Source organism: Schistocerca gregaria, chromosome 2, assembly GCF_023897955.1.
Source record: "Schistocerca gregaria isolate iqSchGreg1 chromosome 2, iqSchGreg1.2, whole genome shotgun sequence".
NCBI classification, from domain to species: domain Eukaryota; kingdom Metazoa; phylum Arthropoda; class Insecta; order Orthoptera; family Acrididae; genus Schistocerca; species Schistocerca gregaria.
In genome coordinates, this window is record NC_064921.1 from 813,420,696 (window position 1) to 813,440,840 (window position 20,145).

Consider the following 20,145-nt stretch of genomic DNA (forward strand, 5'->3'; position numbering starts at 1 on the left):
GGAACCGCGCAAACAGTGGCAAGGCGCCCTGGACCGCACAGTCACCCCGCGCGGCTAACAGCGAATGCCTTTTATTTAAGCACTTTATGTATGATGCCCAATTCTTAGCCATAAATTCTTAACCTGCGTACAAATGCACAAATCATGAACACAGTTTTAAAAATTACTGTATTGGTCCATAAGAACAATAAGCAAAAATAGTAATTCGGTTCATTGTAAAGGTCTGTTTAAAACGTTGGGGCTTTTAACTATATGAAGTAAATACATTTACCACTGAGTTATGCGATAAACCATGCACTACAATCTAGATTGATCTTACATTTACCACTAAAGAATGACCATAAACAGCAAAACAGCATTTTATACCAAAGAATAAAACAGATAAAATAAGTTAGCTAAGGAGATTTAAAGAGATTGCTGTAACAAAATTATTTTGAAAGACATTTAAACAGCACATGTGAACAACAGATTTAATTAAATGTAAGAATTACTTAAGTAAGACAGGAGTTTGGTAAGAAAGGTAACACAATTATACATAACAATAGAACACCTCTACTATCTCACAGCATACATTTCGCACTACAATGTTTTTCTTTTCTTCAGAATCCATACGTCAGTGCTGTGCAGTTGGTGATACTAACACCTTATCGTCTTTCTTACTCTAACATCTCAATGCTGCGACACTGACTTAATTTTTCAGGCAAGCAAGAAGAATGCGAAGTACAAAATAGAAATTAAACATCAGCATCATGGTTCTGATGCTAGCTGACAGTTTGTATATAGTGTGTGCAGTGATTAGTGTCATGAAACGAAAGAATAGAGCAGCATAAGCTTCTTACTAATACCGCATGGAGAAAACAGTACTGTGCACCAGGGATAAACCGAACGAAGTTGTGCTGTTGTTAACTAACGGGCCATATGTTTCGGAGGTTAGAGGCCACCGGATTGCAAGGGTACCTCATACCAAAATACTCATAAAATAATTTCGGTCAGAAATTGTCGGTGGAGCTCGGGTTTATCCTGCGTTTACTGCCTAATTTTCGTCAAAGCTGTCAGTATCTATCACACGAAACGACAGTATCGATCACACTTTGTCGGCATCAACATAATTTTTTAATCTTTTCCTAATTCGTCCATGCCTTTTCTATAACTGCAAGGAAATTTAAATCGTTTGGCGCTGTTTCGATTACTTGAATACTTCAGGCCACAGGGTAATGCTCGTTTCACTATTCCAGCAAACGTCACGTCATTCTAACGTCACGCGCAATATCGACGACCTCATGCATAATCGGCTATCTACTTTGTGAGAAGGAAGAATATGAATCTTATTGTTCGTCGATTCATTCGCATCAATTTATTGCTGTTCGTTTCAGTCACAGCAATTTAAGCTGTCCTCTTGTGTGCTTGCCTAACCACATACTCGGAAATCGCTAAATATTTATTTCGTTCTTCTTTCTCAGATCAGACTGAATGTAAATAACTTCCAATATGCAGAATATTTTTGTACTACATTCATAAGGAAGTAACAAAACGTGTTAACAACTTTAACATGAAAAAAATAATTTCATGCGACGAGATGCAAACCAACAACTACGACTTCAGATACCACGACGTTACTCATTACGCTAGTACTTCACCATGAGACGTTGAACTCTGGTCTTTGTTATCACATCTTGTAGGCTTGCATCGTTGATGCGTTATTAAGTGATATTTAACGATAATGGTGATGTGTTTGTGACAAATTTGCAGTGTCCCGTTACACTGAAACGGCTGACATACTGCAAATTATAAAACGGGTGTGTTTCATTCTTAGCTTGTAAACCATTGGCGATAACGACTCACTCCTAAGAGAGCACTCTTATATGAAGGCACTAACCATCGAGAAATTGTTACGTGACATTTCATTATAGCAGTCATTATAATAAATAATTCCAAGAATGACGTTTGTTCGTAAATCTTCAGTGCGCGCGCGTGAAATCTTGTGAGAGGACCGTATCGAATGCTAACTAAAGTCGTTAGCCGATCATGCGGCCGTCGATAGTGTGTCTGACGTCAAAATGGTCACGTCTGCGGGAATTATTGTGAATTGAACGTTACCCATTACTTTACTGACTGATATCAAAGCACCGTCCATGTAGGATACTTATCCCTTCGCGCGCTTAACCTTTCGTCGCTGTGGATTTTACGAAACTCTTCTTCTTGTCGCCCCAAGAAGCCATTTCCACCACAAACGTCAGGAAAAGTATCTACAGAATGCGTGGAACATACAGACGAAAACCTTTTAAAAAAAATGCTCCCCGCAAAATTTAGTTAAAACTTGAAATGCGGCAACTGTGTTGTTGTCATAGAAACGTAAACAAAATAGCTTTACGTGGTTGATCGTGATAGTTTCACGTAGGCACTGTCCAAGTCAGCTTTAACTGTCAAGGATCATCTGTGTCCGAACGGAGTGTTCGGTATGTCCTAGCACTTAAATTGACTTTCAAGATTCTTAGCAAACTTTTGTGTATGTAAATAGCTCCTACTTTCATTCCGGCGTTATGATCAATTATTTGTGATCGTCTTTTTTATCTGTTTTCCGTCGTTCCCTTAGTTGCTCTAAGTTACATACCTCCGCGAATAAATGGCAAAAAGGGAATTGTTCCCGTAGCGTACACATCACGTGGACTTTCACGTGACGACAACGAGTAAGGTAAGTCATCTCCGTTGTAATCACAAGTATTTTTGTAACGGTCTTCTTTTGTCATTGCTGCAGTGACCATCGTAAACATACGTAAACATACTGACAAAGCCAGCCACCGGAGTTGCGTGATCGATTTAGGATCGCACGTTCGGTATTTATCGTGTGGACCCCGCAACTTTGATAGGCAATCATTCTTGGAAGTTACCCTCGTCTTCGATATGACCACATGTGGTAAAAAGAATGTACCCTTAATACCCGATTTCTTGTTGATAATTGAGTTATATGCTAATTACAGAGTGAGAGGCGAATCAGAGAAACTCTAAATCAGCGAGTCTTACCTCTTAGTTTAGACTAGCCACTCCGCCCCTAAATTATTCGAAGCGAAAGGGGCAATTGCACTGAAATGCTGCGGTCAAGAGGAATTTGCGATGGTACCCGTTGGCTTTTACCAGTGACGAGATCGTGGTCTTCCTCCAACGATAGAGCTTTCTAAAGTAATTCGTTCTCTTACCGGTAAAGATAGTTACGTTACTTGTTGCAATAACAGCATACATACGTATATTCGTTACTGTGTATCGCACTCTTCACTTTCACTTGTCAATCCTTGGTACCTATCGTAATTGTATCCTGTGTTACAGTCGTAATGAAAACTACCTGTTCCATTTACATCTACATCACACTCCATAAACCACCTGACGGTGTGTGGCGGAGGGCTCTTCTGGTATCACTAACTTGTCGTTCTACCCTGTTCCAGCGAATGGCGCGTGGGAAAAATAACTGTCGGTAAGACTCTGCATTGGCTATAATTTCTCGAATTTACTCTTCGCGGTCGTTATGCGAGATGTATTTGGGAGGAAGTAATATCTTGTCCTAAACTTCCTGCAACCCCTCCGTGATGGACAACTCCTCTCTTGTTAAGTCGGCCAATGGACTTTTTTGAGCATCTCGGTAACGTTCTCGCGTCTGATAATCGATCCCGCAACGAAACGCACCGCTCTTCGTTGGATCTCCTCTGTCCCTTCTATCAGCCCTACATGGTAAGGATCCCACATTGATGAACGGTGCTCAAGAACTGATCGAAGAAGCACCTTATAAGCTACTTCCTTCGTGGATGGATTGCATTTCCTTAAGACTTCCCATGAATCTCAGTGTGACGTCTGCTTTTTCTACTATTTGTTTTACGTGGTCATTCCATATAAAGTTGCTCTCGGTAGTGACTGATAAATATTTTACGGTAGATATTGTTTCCAACAATTTGCTGTCAATACCGTAGTTGTGCAGTAGTGGATTTATTTTCCTGTTTATCCTCTATATGTTACATTTATTTACATCTAGTGTCATCAAGCCTCTGCAGGTCATTCTGCAAATCGATACTGACTTTTGGTGTTGATACATTGCTTTAAACAACCACATCACTTGCGAACAGTCTTAAAGATCATCCGACGCTTCGCTTTCTACTAGATCATTCGTATTCGTTGTAAACAATAACGGTCTTATCACACTTCGTTAACGTAGTGCGGTCATTACCTTTACATTTATTTCTTGATATTGCTCCGTTAAGAGCAACGTGTTGTGTTCTGTTTGCAAGGAAGTCTCGAATCCAGTCGTAGATGGTCCGTTGCTCGTAATCTCGTCTTTTTTTTTCACTAAACGGCAGTGCGGGGAGGGCTCAAATGCCTTCGTGAAGGCAAGGAACATGGCGGCATCAACTTGAGCGCCGTCGTCTTACGGCTCATTGTGTGGCCAAAGGTATGACTTTATAGTCGCATGGTGATAATGAGTCTAACGCTTAGCACCCCTGTTTACTACATCACTAATTAAGCTATACGCATAGTATCGCGATTTACACTTTGTCCGGTTCATGATAAGAGACATTGTTTTTTTCCTACCCCTGTCCCTAGATGAGACACACCTTTCTCACATTACTGGAAAAAAGATACTAACAGTTATTCTGAAATGCATTACAGTGATTTCTCCTCACGTTCGTGTCACGCGAGAAAGTGTTTCATTTCTCTAAAGACAGCGGAAGTGCTTTCGACGGGATGTGAAATCTTTAGGATAGTAATTATCGTTAGTAATTTCGATTAAAAAGCACCCCAAAAATGACAACAGCTTATTAGTTGCACAAACGATGTTTTTGTATTGACACCTACGTATACACTCCTCAACCCACTGTATGGGGCATGCGGCATGTAGTCGTGCAGAGTCACTACCCATTCGGTCCGCCCATAGGTCGGAAATAAATGATGGCATAAGTATTTCTGCAGGACCTAAACACTATATTCTTATTCTCACGGTTTCTATGCGAGACATACTATGATAGCAGCATAATGGTTACACTGTTCTCTTCGAGAACATACAGGAATTGGTCGAACTAATGTCTTGTATGCGATTGCTTTTATAGAAGCAGAGCACTTAACCCAGAACCCTTCCCAAAAATTCAAGTCTTCGAGTCACCTTCCCTAACACTGATTTTGCTATATATTCTCATTTTATAGCGTTTACTCCTACATACGTATACGATGTGAGACGTTGAAGATGTTCACCACTAATCTTATAACCGTATACTACCGTGTTCTTGCTCTCTGTTATTATATTGATCTGCCTTTAAGGACAGCTGCCATTCATTACATCAGGTGTAAGTTAAGTACAAGTATTTCTGCACTTCCTTATGATCATCGTACGAAATAGTTTCATCTAAGCCGGCCGGGGTGGCCGAGCGGTTCTAGGCGCTACAGTCTGGAACCGCTCGACCGATACGGTCACAGGTTCGAATCCCGCCTCGGGAATGGATATGTGTGATGTCCTTAGGTTAGTTAGGTTTAAGGAGTTCTAAGTTCTAGGGGACTGATGACCTCAGAAGTTAAGTCCCATAGTGCTCAGAGCCATTTGAACCATTTGAAGTTTCATGTAAACAGCAGCATCGTCAGTGAACAATGTTACAGTGCTCTGATAGACGGAGAAAATTATTATGGGCTTCACGCATGGTCCTACTTACGCGGATCTATGATTTTCCCTGCAGCCTCCTTTGTAACGAGAATGAAGTAGTCTATTCTCCGATTGTCAGCATTAAACCAAAGGGAGTCTTTGCCGTCTTTTGTTACATTTACATGTATATAATTACTCCGAAAGCGACTATGTAATGATTGCACGTAGTAGCAGTATTGTCAGATGTCTTCCCTATACCGTTGGTGTCTTTATACCTTTGTACGTGCCCCAATCTCTCTTTTTTTCATAAACCCTTCGCGATGTGTCGGTGGAAGCGCAACTGTCGCTCAGTCTTCAAATATACGTACACATCCTCTACATTTACCTAACAGGGTTTCGCGACATCTACGTCGTCCTATTACGCTTCTTTGGGCCACATCCGATGCTGCTTCCGTCTCCGTCAAACATTCGCTGTCCAGTATAAAGCACTGGGTTCTGTTACTCAGATATTCCCCCAGACAATCACATATCTGCCGAGATACTCCACGTTCGTTAGTAGTCGACGATGTGGTACAGTATCCATAGACTTACGGAAATTTAGGAAGACACAGTTCACCTTTTCAAAAGCATTTACATCTGCTTGCAAGATGTGTTTTCACACTCGTGTTTTTTATTCCTGAGTACTTTCTGATTCACCGAGAGAACTTCATTTTTCGACCGGAACGTCATAATGTTTGAGGTTAGAATATAGTTAGGAGCTTGCAACAAACGGACGTCATTGATATAGGTTAGTAAAATGTTTGCATCCAGTTTCTTGCCATTTTTGTAAATAGGAATGACTTGCGCTCTTTTCCAGTTAAAGGGGACAATTATCTATGCGGTCGAAATGAAAGCAGCTAATTTCGTGATGTATTTAATGTAAAATCCAACTGGAACTTGACCGGTCCTTATGCCGTGTCCACTTTAAGTAGTCTTAATAATATTCAAAATCAGGATGCTAATATCGATGTCATCTGTTCGAGGGTCAGACATTGGTACAGTAGTATTCTCTTGTCTGAATAGATTTCTAAAGTGAAAATTTCTTCTGGCTGCTGTCTTCAGTTTCAATACCAGACGGATCCACCAAAGATTGTGTGGTAGTTTTGGATCCGTCCATTGACATTACTTATGACCAGAACCTCGTAGGATTTTCTGCATATCTGTCACCTGGATCTGATCGTGAAAATTGTGATAGCCCTTACGGTCGGCCTTTTTACTTATACACAAGATGCTGTTAACGTTTTCTGTCAGTATCCAAGCAATCTCGGTACGGGCTTTTCTTAAAGTTTCGAGAACATACCTTCACCGACGAGTCAAGCAGTATATTGCTCCCTCCTACCTATATCTCGCGAAGAGACCATGAGGATAAAATCAGAGAGATTAGAGCCCACACAAAAGCATACCGACAATCCTTCTTTCCACGTACAATACGAGACTGGAATAGAAGGGAGAACCGATAGAGGTACTCAGGGTACCCTCCGCCACTCACCGTCAGGTGGCTTGCGGAGTATGGATGTAGATGTAGATGTAGAATCTTTTTTCTAGCCACAGTTTACTTGTCTCTGTTTTCAGAACATTCTGCGAATGGTACCATTAATCGAAGGCTGGTGTTTGGCATATTTTATTACTTTACTTCGAAAGTACTTATACAGGACGTCTTTCAATAACGTCTTCCAGTTTTAATCTGCGTTTTCCACATCTGAACTTGATGTTCTCAGTTTGTCCCTGAATAGGGTAATAATGGCACTCTATCATTTCGACCAGACACAGATATTCTCTCTTTTTTTAATGGCCTTTTTACCTTTGATGACTATTGTTGCTCTAACGGCATAAAGTCCCGCAAAACTTTTCTTATAGGCGTCACTCTCGAAAAACCGAGTCTTTTAGTGACTGGAAGGCCTATAGTATTTCTTTCGTGCGGGGATTTTGGACTAGTTCGAGGCAGGTTTCAGGTAAAGTTTCCAATATTACTGCAGAAAACCTTTTGTCCTTACCGTAGATGACGTATGCGTTGTTGTTTTACTAATACAGTTCGTTTTCAAGGCACCACCTGTTATTGGCGTATAGTAGAACAATTTTTGTGGTATTGAGTTAAGGATATCTTCGAATGACTCTGCGACCGATGTGTTTGAATCTGGTTGTAGATCGAAACATTATATCACATTACTAAACATTTTTTTGACAATGAATTTTAAGTGCTTTTTGGACCATTTTGTGTTGCTGAATACGAATGTGGTCCCAGTTTTACTAAATTGGCTCCCGTTTTGTGGCACTTTGACGTTTATCGATGCATATAAACATACAGCAATATCATGTCTGAGTAGGCGTATTCTAATCATAGGTCACGTGATTACTCCCTCAAATAACACTAAAACGACATATTCAGTACAGTAATTAACTTTATGTTGCATTACTTCATAACTGATAAAACATATGCCTACATTCAGTGAGACTACAGCAATTACTCCTTCATGATACGATGTCGGTTTGATTTTCTTCTGTATTGGTCTTCAGAGCAATCGCACCAACAGTAGTCAGCCATCATGTGTGTGTGTCCCACCTGCCTTGATACCTGAATGCCATTACGTTAATTTTTTGGTGGGATCTCCCCCCTGGCTCCTCGCTGTAATCGCCTAAGTTATACGGAAATATTGATAAGTGACGGTGGAGAAAATGCTCTTTGAAATTCATATTAACATCCAACTTTTTAAAGGCTGTCAACATGTTCAGCACAATTTCTTTGTAATTGTCTGCCTTATTATTACCGAAGAAGTTTTTCACAACTAAGATGTAACTACGCCAGGCCGACAGTTCTGAATCACTCATGGAATTTGTCACGTTGGAATCATTCATTAGTTTGCGAATCTGCGGCCCATCAAATATACTTGCTTTCAGTTTTTCAGTGTTCAGTCAGGATAAAAATCTACTTACGTATTTGAAGCAATTGTCTTCTTTATCTAGGGTCCTAATAAATTGCTTCTTCAGTCGTAGATTTATATGCAATGGAGGAAGAATTATTTTGTCTCTCTTAACCAATGGCCTCTGAATGATGTTGGCTGCGCCTACAGTAAGACTTTCACTTAAAGGCCATGTCACTTTGCTCCAATAAACTTGCTTTGCTCTTCTGTCCGATAAACATATAAAACAAGGGTACTTTGTGTACCCACACTGCTGCCAAAGCAGGATGTTTACCATATTCAGATCACAACAAATAGACCATTGATGTTCATGATAGCGTGATTTCTGCAATATGATTTTGATAGTTTCATATTCCTTTTTCATTTTTGTCGAGTGGCCAATGGGAAAGGATGCAAAGATGTTACCGATGTGAAGTAAGACACATTTCAGGCTGCTGGTAGAGCTATCTATAAAAAGCCGCCAGTCTTCTTGGTTGATATTCCTGTAACTCCATCTGAGTGAGTAGACCGAGAACGTTATTGCAATATACAAAATTCTTCGTCTCGGCTGAGGTATTGCAGAAGACCCGCTTCTCTTGTACGGCGTACAGAAATTTTCGTTTTTCTTTTGCATGGATGCCAGAAGTTCTGCTGTATTCTTTGACAAATGAAGATCTAGTACCAGATCGTTTAGTTTCTGTTGAGTGAACAAGTTAGGTGAAGAAATTTCTCCTTCATATTCACTTCCACTGCTGATGCTGCTTTTGCTGTCCACATCCTGTATTTATTCAGGTTCTGACGCTGTATGTTCGGATAGTTTAGTAAACACTAGTATAGGAACTTATTCACTGTGTGCCTCAGGTCTCGTGGCTGATTCTAAATTTGCATACTCCCATGTACGTTTTTCATTAGATTGTAACCTTTGACATCTACATCACAAAAGTATTTCATCATGGTGGTTTTTTGGCTCTCGTCAGACCATTGGTGCACCGAAATAGAAACATTCTCCTTCTTCACTTTTCCGCTGTTGAAGACACTCTACACAATTTTTACAAACCGTGTGCGGAGCCCGTGGTCCCCAAGCTGTATCGTAAAACATGCAACATGCGCAAAGATATGCCTTTTTTTACAAAGTCTGTGACGTCCCGTCTTTGTTTCTGTAGGCAGAATTCACCGCAAATATAACAAAACACATTGGGGTTGTTTATGGATCCTCTTCGTGAAGAACTCTTATTTTCCTGAAACGGATAAAATAAAAATACAAAATAAATTTTAAAGCATTTAATAGAATGCTTAATTGCGAAATATCAAAAAGAGTGTTAAAATTTAGATATCAATAAAGATCAACGATACTGACGGAAAATCTGCAGCTATGGGAACATTTAATAAAAATCCAGGAACATGAATGTCTACAGAACTAGAGCCAATTCGAGAAAATTAAAGTAATATTCGGATCCAGGGCCTCTGAAATATAATAAATATGTTTGAATATCCCTGGCAATAATTTTTTTTTTTAGATCTGTGTTATTTTTGCTCTACAGTTACATCTACGTCACAGTTCGGAAGCCACTTTATAATTTGTGATGAGGGCAGTGTGCTTACCAACTTCACTTTGCCTCTTTCCTGTTCCAGCCGCGAATGGTCCACCGAAAGATCAGTTATTGTTAAGCCTCCGTGTGAACTCGAATCTCTCTAACGCTGCGTTCATAGTCTTTTCGCAAAATGTACGTCGGAGACAGCAATACATTGTTGAGTGTTGTAGTACTAAACGTCCTCGGAATTTTAACAGGAAATCACACCGTAGTGGAGAATACTTCTCTGGCAAAGTCTGCCACTGGAATTGGATGATCACCTTCCATTCGATCTCAGTGTGTTACCTGCCTTTACAGCAATTAGTTTCTGTGGTCCATCCACGTTAAATCGCTCCACGCGCTACTCCCCAATATTTGACGGATGTGGCTGTTTCCAGTGACTGTTAGCAATCGAACAATCATACAATAACAAGTCTTTTCCACTGTTTATGTAGAGTAAGTTTAATTTTTTATGTTGAGAGTCAACGGCCAGTTCCCACATCCAGACCTTCCTATATTTCGCCACAATTTTCTAGCGTTGCCACTTCAGTCCATAGTGCAGCATAATCCGCAACGTTCTCATGGAGGCTCTGTCATTATTCACTAGACAATTTGTAAATATTGTCAACAGTATTGGGTCTGTAAAATTCCCTTGGAGTACGCCCGAAGTCACTGTTATATCTGTAGATTTCGTCCATATTAGGCTGAGCCCACCAACTCCACTTACCCATTAGTTCGTAGTCGGATTCATTTTGGACCTCTCGAGAACTAATTCATCGATTTGACATATAAACACACCTTCTCCTGGGGAGTCTAAAGTGTGTTTCCGATATATATTCTACGTGTTGTCAAAAATTTCCCTAGTCAGTACTTCGGGCTACAACCAAGTCCCAGTTCCTAATGAGATGTGGGGACGACTACTTTCTACGAGAGATGTGGGCTTTGGGGATTTACTGCGAATACTCTGCCATTTAATAACCAATATGGTGAGGTTCCCACCATCCACATTTTCTATCCGGGGTGTTGCAATAATTGCCTCACCTTCTGCAAGTTTTTCTACTTGGGATCTCGAAGTTTAGGGTAATTAAAAAAAAGTATGTGTGCGGTTCACATGACCTCTGCCACACGAGGGACCGTTTCCCACCGGCCTATCCACGGCAACGTTTCAAGCTTATACCCTGAGGCCGGTCTCGCTATAAAACCAGCGAATCCTCTGGTGTAAATCTTCCACTCGTCTCTAGATCAGTGTGGGCACAAGTAGCTGATGGATCGATGTTGCAAATAGGTGTTGCGCAGAGATCTCACGAGGGGGGCTAGTTGTCTCTACCAGTTGCCGGAAAGAGCCGACAATGCTCAGAAGCCGAACGATAGATGTCACTAATGTCTAAGTAAGCGACTATTTGCAGCTGGCTGCACCCTGCGTCAGCATCTGATCCTAGATTGGTCTCCGTCACCTAGCTAAACATTTCCACTCGGGATACACAGCCGTTATACGTATTGTTACTCCCCCCCCCCCCCCCCCCCCGATACACAGCCGTTATGCGTATTGTTACTCCCCCCCCCCCCCCCCCCCCCTACCCCTGACGTAATTTCGCTTAGACGCGACTATCATTTGAACTGCTCACAACATATCACAATACAAACGGGTACTGATACGATCAATGGAAGATTACACAGAAATGATGCAAACAGTGAAATATGCAAATCTAGAATTTCAAATTGGCACATGAATCTTGTACACGCGGTCAAACACAAAGGAAAATTCCGAAATAGGCTTTTATATGTAAATAAATGTGCGGATTGCACAGATTTTTCATCTAGCTGTTTCTGCGCTGACTTCTAGACTGGCGTGCCTGGATTGTTCCTTTAGAAGAGCACAGCCAGCTTCTTACCACTTTCTTCCCGAGTGCGAATTTGTTTTGTTTCTGATGACCTCGTTATCGATAGATGTTAAACCATAATTTTCCTATAGTAGCCATATACACATGTGAACTTTGCACCTTCAAACAGAAAGAGAACAGTCGGAATAAAGTCCTCAACTATCGTTTGCTTACGTAGAAAATAAAATAAAAATAAAACGTAAACCAGAAGCAACGCTCGAACTCGAGGGTCCAATAGCTGCGAGAGGCGGTGTATTTAGAGCCATTGCTTACGCACTACAGTACTAGCTGTAATTTAACGCTCGCTGGTTCACACTCAATCAGGCGACAGTGGCGGTAATACCAGAATTCAGATACACTACTTCATGACAGCCGCTTGAGCCTGGCTCTGGTAAATCGAAACAGAACGGAATGAAACAAGAAAAACTGGAGTAAGCGCAATGCGGAATTTGAGGCTTGCATCTGCTGCGAGATTTCTGTGCCTGGTGCTGATGCAACGGCATCGACAACACTGCTTTAATGTTATACGGCAACTTGGTGTCTACAAAATATCTGTAATTTTCAAGTGATACTTTTATGAGCGAGAATTGAGCTGTTCGTGAGAACAAAATGAGAAGCGCCAAATAGGAATATGGCCATACAGAGGATTAAATTTTGCAGTTGATCCACAAATTTGAATAATTTTATTCTAACGTCCCTTTCGTTCTGGGTGGCTTTTAACATCTGTATTCATCCATATTTAGGCATAAAAAGAACAAGAAACAGACCATACCGCATGAAATATACAAAATAAACACATTATTGTAGTGGAGATAACGTTCTATTACCCAAATCACATAGGCTGAAAACAAAACATAATTATAGATAGTCCTATGAGAACATTACACGGAGTTACTAGAAAACTTAACTGTGTAGCTCGTTGCTCGAAAGTACTTGATCATTCATCATTCTCAACACAGATGTGTTCATTGTCCAAACTTGCTGGTGTTAGTGACAAGTAAGTCAACGGCGAACAGGAGGGATGCAGTCTAAGAGGGACAGAACTTCAGAAACTTCAATAGCCTGATTCCGTCGTCTTTTAGTCGAAAAGTAAGACCTGGTTTTTGCCTCATGTCCAGAAACTTACTGTGCGCCAGATGTCATGGCAATGTCTCGTTAGTGAATATACGCGTTGGGTACTCAGAAGTCACATTCCCCCTGCATACATTGCTTAGATTGGCATCCAGATGCATTCTGAACATCAAAGTAAAAAATTTTTAACAATATTTTGAACGCCTCCCTCAAATTACGTTCATCTAATTTTCAAAACTTTTAAGAATACAGTGACAGTGAGGTTCAAATGGTTCAAATGGCTCTGAGCACTATGGGACTTAACATCTGAGGTCATCAGTCCCCTAGAACTTAGAACTACTTAAACCTAACTAACCTAAGGACATCACACACATCCATGCCCGACGCAGGATTGGAACCTGCGACCGTAGCAGTCGCGCGGTTCCAGACTGAAGCGCCTAGAACCGCTCGGCCACAGCTGCCGTCGGCAGTTAGGTCCTACATCCTTCTTATATACAGTTTTTCCGGAAAGAGATACATATTCATCGCTTGTATTACATCTCTTCTGCTTGAATTTCCATTGCGAGGTGTATATCATCCTTTTCTCAGAAGAGCTCTTCATATGTTCTTCTCTCTCTTCATGACAGTGAAACACTGCTCGTTATTAACTCCTCCAATTCGGCATCCTTCGCAGTTTACCTGAATAGCAACAAGGATTATTATTATTATTATTATTATTATTATTATTATCGTTGTTGCTGTTATTATAAGTTGTACAAATATAAATGAAGAAATATTCTTATACACATCATCAAGCCTTCAACAACAGTCATTCAATAACAATCTGATATATAATGCATTTCACGAGCATAATGGTATGTATCTGCACTTAACATTTTGTTCGTGAAACGTACTATGTAAGGCAATTTGCCAATTTACATACCTCTTGATCATCTGAATGGGAATCTACTCAGGATCCTGGTTGGAGATACCAGATTTAGTGAGAACGTCTTTGTTTTCTTGTAAGTCATCAGATGTGACTGTAGTCTCGGGAAATGTAACGCGGGTCCGTTTTGCACCAGCCATTTTACCTGTCGCTTGCCATTGAGTTCCCGCGGCTGCCAGCCACTGGCGTTTACAATGAAGCGTCGCCCTGACATCTTTTGAAATAAATTAGAACTTTTTCCTGGTGTTTAATATTCTGCTGCTCATTCGTACCGCCAATTTCCCGTAATTCAAAATACTCGGCAGTGGCGCTTACCATTGTGTTCTCCGGACCACTCAGTTATAAACAGCTAGTTCCACGCTACATCGCATTCGCATGACAATATTTTTTAGGAGAGCCCAGTGTGCCATATTATTATCTGTTTGCAAACTGTTTAAGAATATTACAAGCGGTTACTTTATTTTTCAGGAAATACCTGGCCGTTTAACCAACTACTTAGAAGAGCAAAGAGTTATGAACGAAGAGAAGAAGAAGAGTCAATATTCTCCCTTTATTATGGATTCTCCGCAAATGCAACATCCTATAGAAGAGATCCAGGAAGAAGTGAAACCACGGCATATCCTGCATGAAGATGTACCTGTAACAAAAACTGTGGTAGAGTACATTCGCTGAGTCTTTTTCACTTCTCACTAACTTTCTGAATTTTCACCTTGATATCACCGGAAAAAGAAACTCATGTGCCAAATTTACTCAATGTATTAACGTTATCAGACATCAGTTAAGAGTATATGGGGCGACTCAGCGGCAACAGTAACTGTTAGATGACAAGTCATGTAGCACCGTCGCGTCTCATCATCGTTGCAGTGTCTGATGGCCGCCTGACTCATAAAGATAAATAAACAACGGTCAACTTCATGAAACTGTGAACATAATCATGAATAAAAAGTGAGTAACAGGGAGGCACATACATTAAAACAAACAAATTCATTGCAAATTACAGGTTCCATAGAAATTTTTAGAGTAGCGTATACTCTACTTTATAGTGAAAGATAAATGAAGTAAATAACCCTTATATCTACACCTTCATCTACATAACTACTCTGCAATTCATACTTAAGTGACACGCTGAGGCTCCATCGAAACATCTTAAAGCTATTTTTTCACTGTTCCACTCTCAAACAGCACGCGAGAAAAATGAACACTTCAATCTTTCTATTCAAGCTCTGATTTCTCTTATTTTATTATATTGATAATTCCTCCGTTTGTACGTGGGCGTCAACAATATCTTTTCACACTGTGAGTAGAAAGTTGGTGATTGAAATTTCATGCGAAGATCTCGCTGCTACCAAAAATTCCTATGTTTTAACGATTGCCACCTCAATTCGCGTATCATGTCCTTGGCATCTCTGCCCTGTTTCGCGATAATACAAAGCGAACTGCCCTTCTCTGAACTTTTTCGATATCCTCCGTCAATCATATCTGGCAAAGATCCCCTACTACATAGCATTACTGTAGCAGAGGACGGACAAGTGAAGTGTAGTGTAGGCAGTCTCTTTAGTGGATTTGTTGCATTTTGTAAATGTTCTGCCAATGAAACGCAGCCTTTGGTTCGCTTTCCCCTCAACATTATCTAAGTGATCGTCCCAACTTTAGTTGCTCGCATTTGTAATTCCTTTGAATTCTGTTGAACAGACAGCCTGTAGATTTGTCTGATCTACCGCTTAACTGAAATCTGACGGATTCTGTTTAGTAGCATTATTTTGGGTGAATTGCAACTTTTCGCACTATATAAGTATCTTGTCTAAATAATTCTGTAGTTGTTAATGATATCCTGACGACCCCACTGGACCGTAAATGACACGATAAGCTGCAAACAAGCTGAGAGGGCGCTCAGATTGTCTCCTAACTAGTTTATATAGATCAGGAACAGCAGAGGGCCTATAAGACTTCGATAGGGAATTCCAGATACTAATTCTGTTTTACTGGTTGACCTTCCCTCAATAACCACGAGCTTTGACCTTCCTGGCAGGAAATCACGACTCCAGTCGCACATCTGAGACGATGCCAGACAGACAAGCAATTTGATTACACGCCACTTGTGAGGAACGGTATCAAAAGCCTTTTGCAGATCTAGAAAAATGTTATCGATTGGTGATATCCCCTGTCCATAACACTCCTTACTTCGTGATAATCATAGCTGGTTGTCTTTCATAAGAACGATATTTTCTGAATCTGTGCTGACTGTTTGTCAACAGAAAGTTTTCTTCGAGGTAATTCATATTATTCGACCATAATATTACTCCTATTTTCTTTCTTGAGTATTGGTGTGACCTGTATTACCTTCCCGTCGGTAGGAGATTTCATTGAGCGAGCGATTGTGTATGATTTTTAAGTGCGGAACTATTATATCAGCACAGTCTGAAAGGAATCTAATAGGTGTACGGTCTGGAAACGAGGAATCGCTTTTTTAAAGTGATTTATGCTACTTTGGTACACCAAAGGTATTTAGGTTATGCATGTTGGGAACAGTTCTTGATTCGAAATCGGGAATATTCCCTTCGTCTTGTTTGGTGTAGGAGTTTTGGAGAACTGTGTTTAGTAACTTCGCTTTGGTGGAAATGTCTTCGGTAACTTCCACATTGCTATCTCACACAGTGAAAATATTGACTGTGGCTTTCCGCTGGTGTACTTTATGTCTGTCCAGGATCTCTTTGTACTGTCTGCCAGATTTCGAGACAGTGTTTCGTTGTGGAAGCGATTAACAGCATCTCACATTGAAGTTCGTGCCAAGTTTGGACTTTCAGAAAAACTTCGCCAATCTTGGGGATTCAAATGGCTCTGAGCACTATGGGACTTAACTTCTGAGGTCATCAGTCCCCTAGAACTTAGAACTACTTAAACCTAACTAACCTAAGAACATCACACACATCCATGCCCGAGGCAGGATTCGAACCTGCGACCGTAGCTGTCGCGCGGTGCCAGACTGTAGCGCCTAGAACCTCTCGGCCACATCGGCCGGCTCTTGGGGATTCTGCATTGTTTTAACCAGTAGTTAAATATCCATTCTTCAGAGGTTCCTTGTATTGCGTTAGTGGAGCTTGGAAGAAGGAAATACGTGCTTCAGCTTTGTGTATGACGGTTGGATGTGCCTGCAGTGGGTACCAAAAGCTGGATTTGGGTCCCAGCTTACTCATAGTTTCTGTATAACAGGAAGTTTAAAATTAACTTTTTTGTAGGAAGATACGACGTTTCGTTATGAAATCTCTGTACGATAGTCAATGATGTCGATCAATGTGTTACTTTGCCACGAAATTTTGTTAACGTAAGCTTTTTGCATTCCACTTTGCAATTGAGATGCCACATCCAAATGAAATAAAATAAAATAAAACTGCACTTTTACAATAATTAAATTGATTTTTATGTATATAAAAATATATAACAATTTATCAGGCTTCATAGTAAGCGTTGTAGCATGATACATCTTTTCCGACGTTCTTTCTGATTCAGTGAAAAGGAGCATAACGCAGATTACACGGTGAACACCACCACCACTGACAAAATTTCGAAGGTTGTTCAGGGATATTTTCAGAGCGTTTTAGTACCAGGGATCCATCGCTCTGGGGTCAGTGTCACCATAGCGTCGTCCTGGCGCCCTCCCACTCCATTCAGTGAACCCATACGTGAGGTGCATACTGGCCAACGTTTCATCGATAAATCTATTTATAGTGGTGTGCATGACTGTTAACGTACGTCTAAAAATGCCAGTGAAACTGCAAGTTGCCATCAGTGGTATTAGTAGTGGATATATCGCTATCTGACTCTGATTCTGTTTTTCGCGACAACACTGAGGTATTCTTGGCATGAAAAATTAAGTTAATTGGTCCTTCCCTATATACCTATCCCTTATTTCATGTATTCAGGATGAGTATAGGGACTAATACTAGTTAAAAAAGAGAAGGAGGATTCAGTTAATAAATGTTTAATTATAAAACAGAATGGAAATTCCAAAAACACAATATGAATACCTAACAAATATACAGTTATAAATCCTCCTATTTGCCCTATCCAAGACTGGCACAACTCCTAGCTGTCTGAACGTGTCCCCTGTTATGTTCGTCAAGAACACTGCAAAGGTTGTTACTGTTAAGTCTCTTCTAGTTCCAGTCACCACCTAAGCTGGCGCAGACAACGAAAAGCTCAGAGAGACGAACTAGGGGAACTGTATACATTTCACTTTAGTGTGCCCCATATTACTCTATGCGCAAAAATCAGCCAAGTGATCAGCAAAGTGTGGATCTTCGTAGTCGTGAAAGACCGCCGGCACCTTGGAGATGCGGCGGGGCGTCCAGAAAATAAATACGGCTACACAATGAACGTATAATTGCTTCCAAAAACTCCTACGGTTGGAGGTACTCAGTTATAGCAATCGTTTACGAGACTCTCCAATCTGCTTGCCTACACTGACCAGGAACAGAAGTGTGTCTCCAGGGCACAAGCTTAAATGAGCGCTTCTCAGTACCAACAGCGCCACAATGAAGTACCAACCTGTTCCTCTCTCTACGGAGAAACAAGTTGCTCGCACTTGAAGTAGTGCTATCAGCACTGTATTGTGTGATACACAGACTAGCCACTGGACACGGTGGCAACAACGCCTCAGAGCAGCCTTGCTCTATGACTGTCCTGCTCGCCTCCTCTCGCTAGAATAGGCTGCACGCTCGCCACCACCCTCTGTTACTTCACTGTCCGTTTTGGATAGAGCCAATCATGGCTTTCGATTCGAAACGATCTTCTCCCACCCCTGCAGGATGCGAAACTGCTCGTCAGCCTACATAGCGCTCCCAGAACCTTCGAGATGTTTCTCGAAAGATTAAAACAAATCCATGATCCAACCTCCGACCAATGGCATCGTTTCACAGCCACACTCTAGCCCTGGTCCAACTTCGCTGGGGCGACTTTCAAGGTCAGCCTCCACGGGGGACCCACGGCCCCTAGGAACATTCCTTGCCTCTTTGTTGCTACAGCCAGTGAAAAAATTAATTTTTCGAACGCATGCAATATTTTTTTGTTAGGTAGAAGCTAGCCAGTATCAACTCTTTCCATTAACAAAGTAACATCTCTCCTAACCACGATCTCTCTTGATATAAAATATCTATTAATTAACATAACTGATGAATTTTAATTGATGATTTTAATATGTAAGGTGACAAAAATACGCCGGCCGCGGTGGTCTCGCGATTCTAGGCGCGCAGTCCGGAGCCGTGCGACTGCTACGGTCGCAGGTTCGAATCCTGCCTCGGGCATGGATGTGTGTGATGTCCTTAGGTTAGTTAGGTTTAAGTAGTTCTAAGTTCTAGGGGACTAATGACCAAAGCAGTTGAGTCCCATAGTGCTCAGAGCCATTTGAACCTTTTTTTTTTTGACAAAAATACTTGCGTCTTACAAAACAAATCCGAGAGAAAAAGACAGTGCTGAATGTAAGCTTGAGGTCGAAAAGTAAAGTGAGCGTTAATGTTGTCAACATCAGTTGAGTTAGTGAATGGGACAAGTTAGTTTCCAAACAAGACACACAGTGCATCCATCGACATCTGCGCTGTTGTGCAGACATTTTCTGATCAATGCAGATATAAAGATAAATTGTGGTAATAGATAAATTAAAATGCAATTGTGTAACAAACATCTGGAGACCGTGAATATCTCATAATACAATATATAGAAAATATCCTTGAACAATCTTCAACGCTGAGGTGCTATTCCGATATAATTGGGGAGCCTCTGTAATGCTGTTCCAGTTTAAGGGGAATACCAAGCTGGCTGAGGTATGGTTGCGAATTTGGATTGGGAGGGAGGCATGACACGGTAGTCCGTGCAAATGTGCAAAAAGACACTTTCCCAGGGTGGCTTAGTTTATTTATTTACACGTCTAGTTCCGTAGGATCAAATTGAGGAGCAAATCTCCAAGGTCATTGAACGTGTCAGTACAGTAAATTACAGCATAAAAGTAATAACAGATAAAACAATATCTTTATGAACCCAAAAAAGTCAAGTCATAAGTTTAAGTAAATGCAATCAACAGTATAATATGGCAATCAGCTTAATTTTTAAGGAACTCTTCGACAGAATAGAAGGAGTGACCCACGAGCAAACCCTTTAG

General features: G+C 40.9%; 1 protein-coding gene across 3 annotated transcripts in view; it reads left to right on the plus strand.

The window, feature by feature from the left end:
• LOC126335125 (uncharacterized) overlaps positions 1-20,145 on the plus strand; it is a 173,074-nt gene that overhangs the window by 118,732 nt on the left and 34,197 nt on the right. For all 3 annotated transcript variants that reach the window (XM_049998082.1, XM_049998083.1, XM_049998084.1), the window contains one exon: positions 14,463-14,648. In XM_049998082.1, coding sequence (XP_049854039.1) covers positions 14,463-14,648 — 186 coding nt within the window. The remainder of the gene's footprint in view (positions 1-14,462; positions 14,649-20,145) is intronic.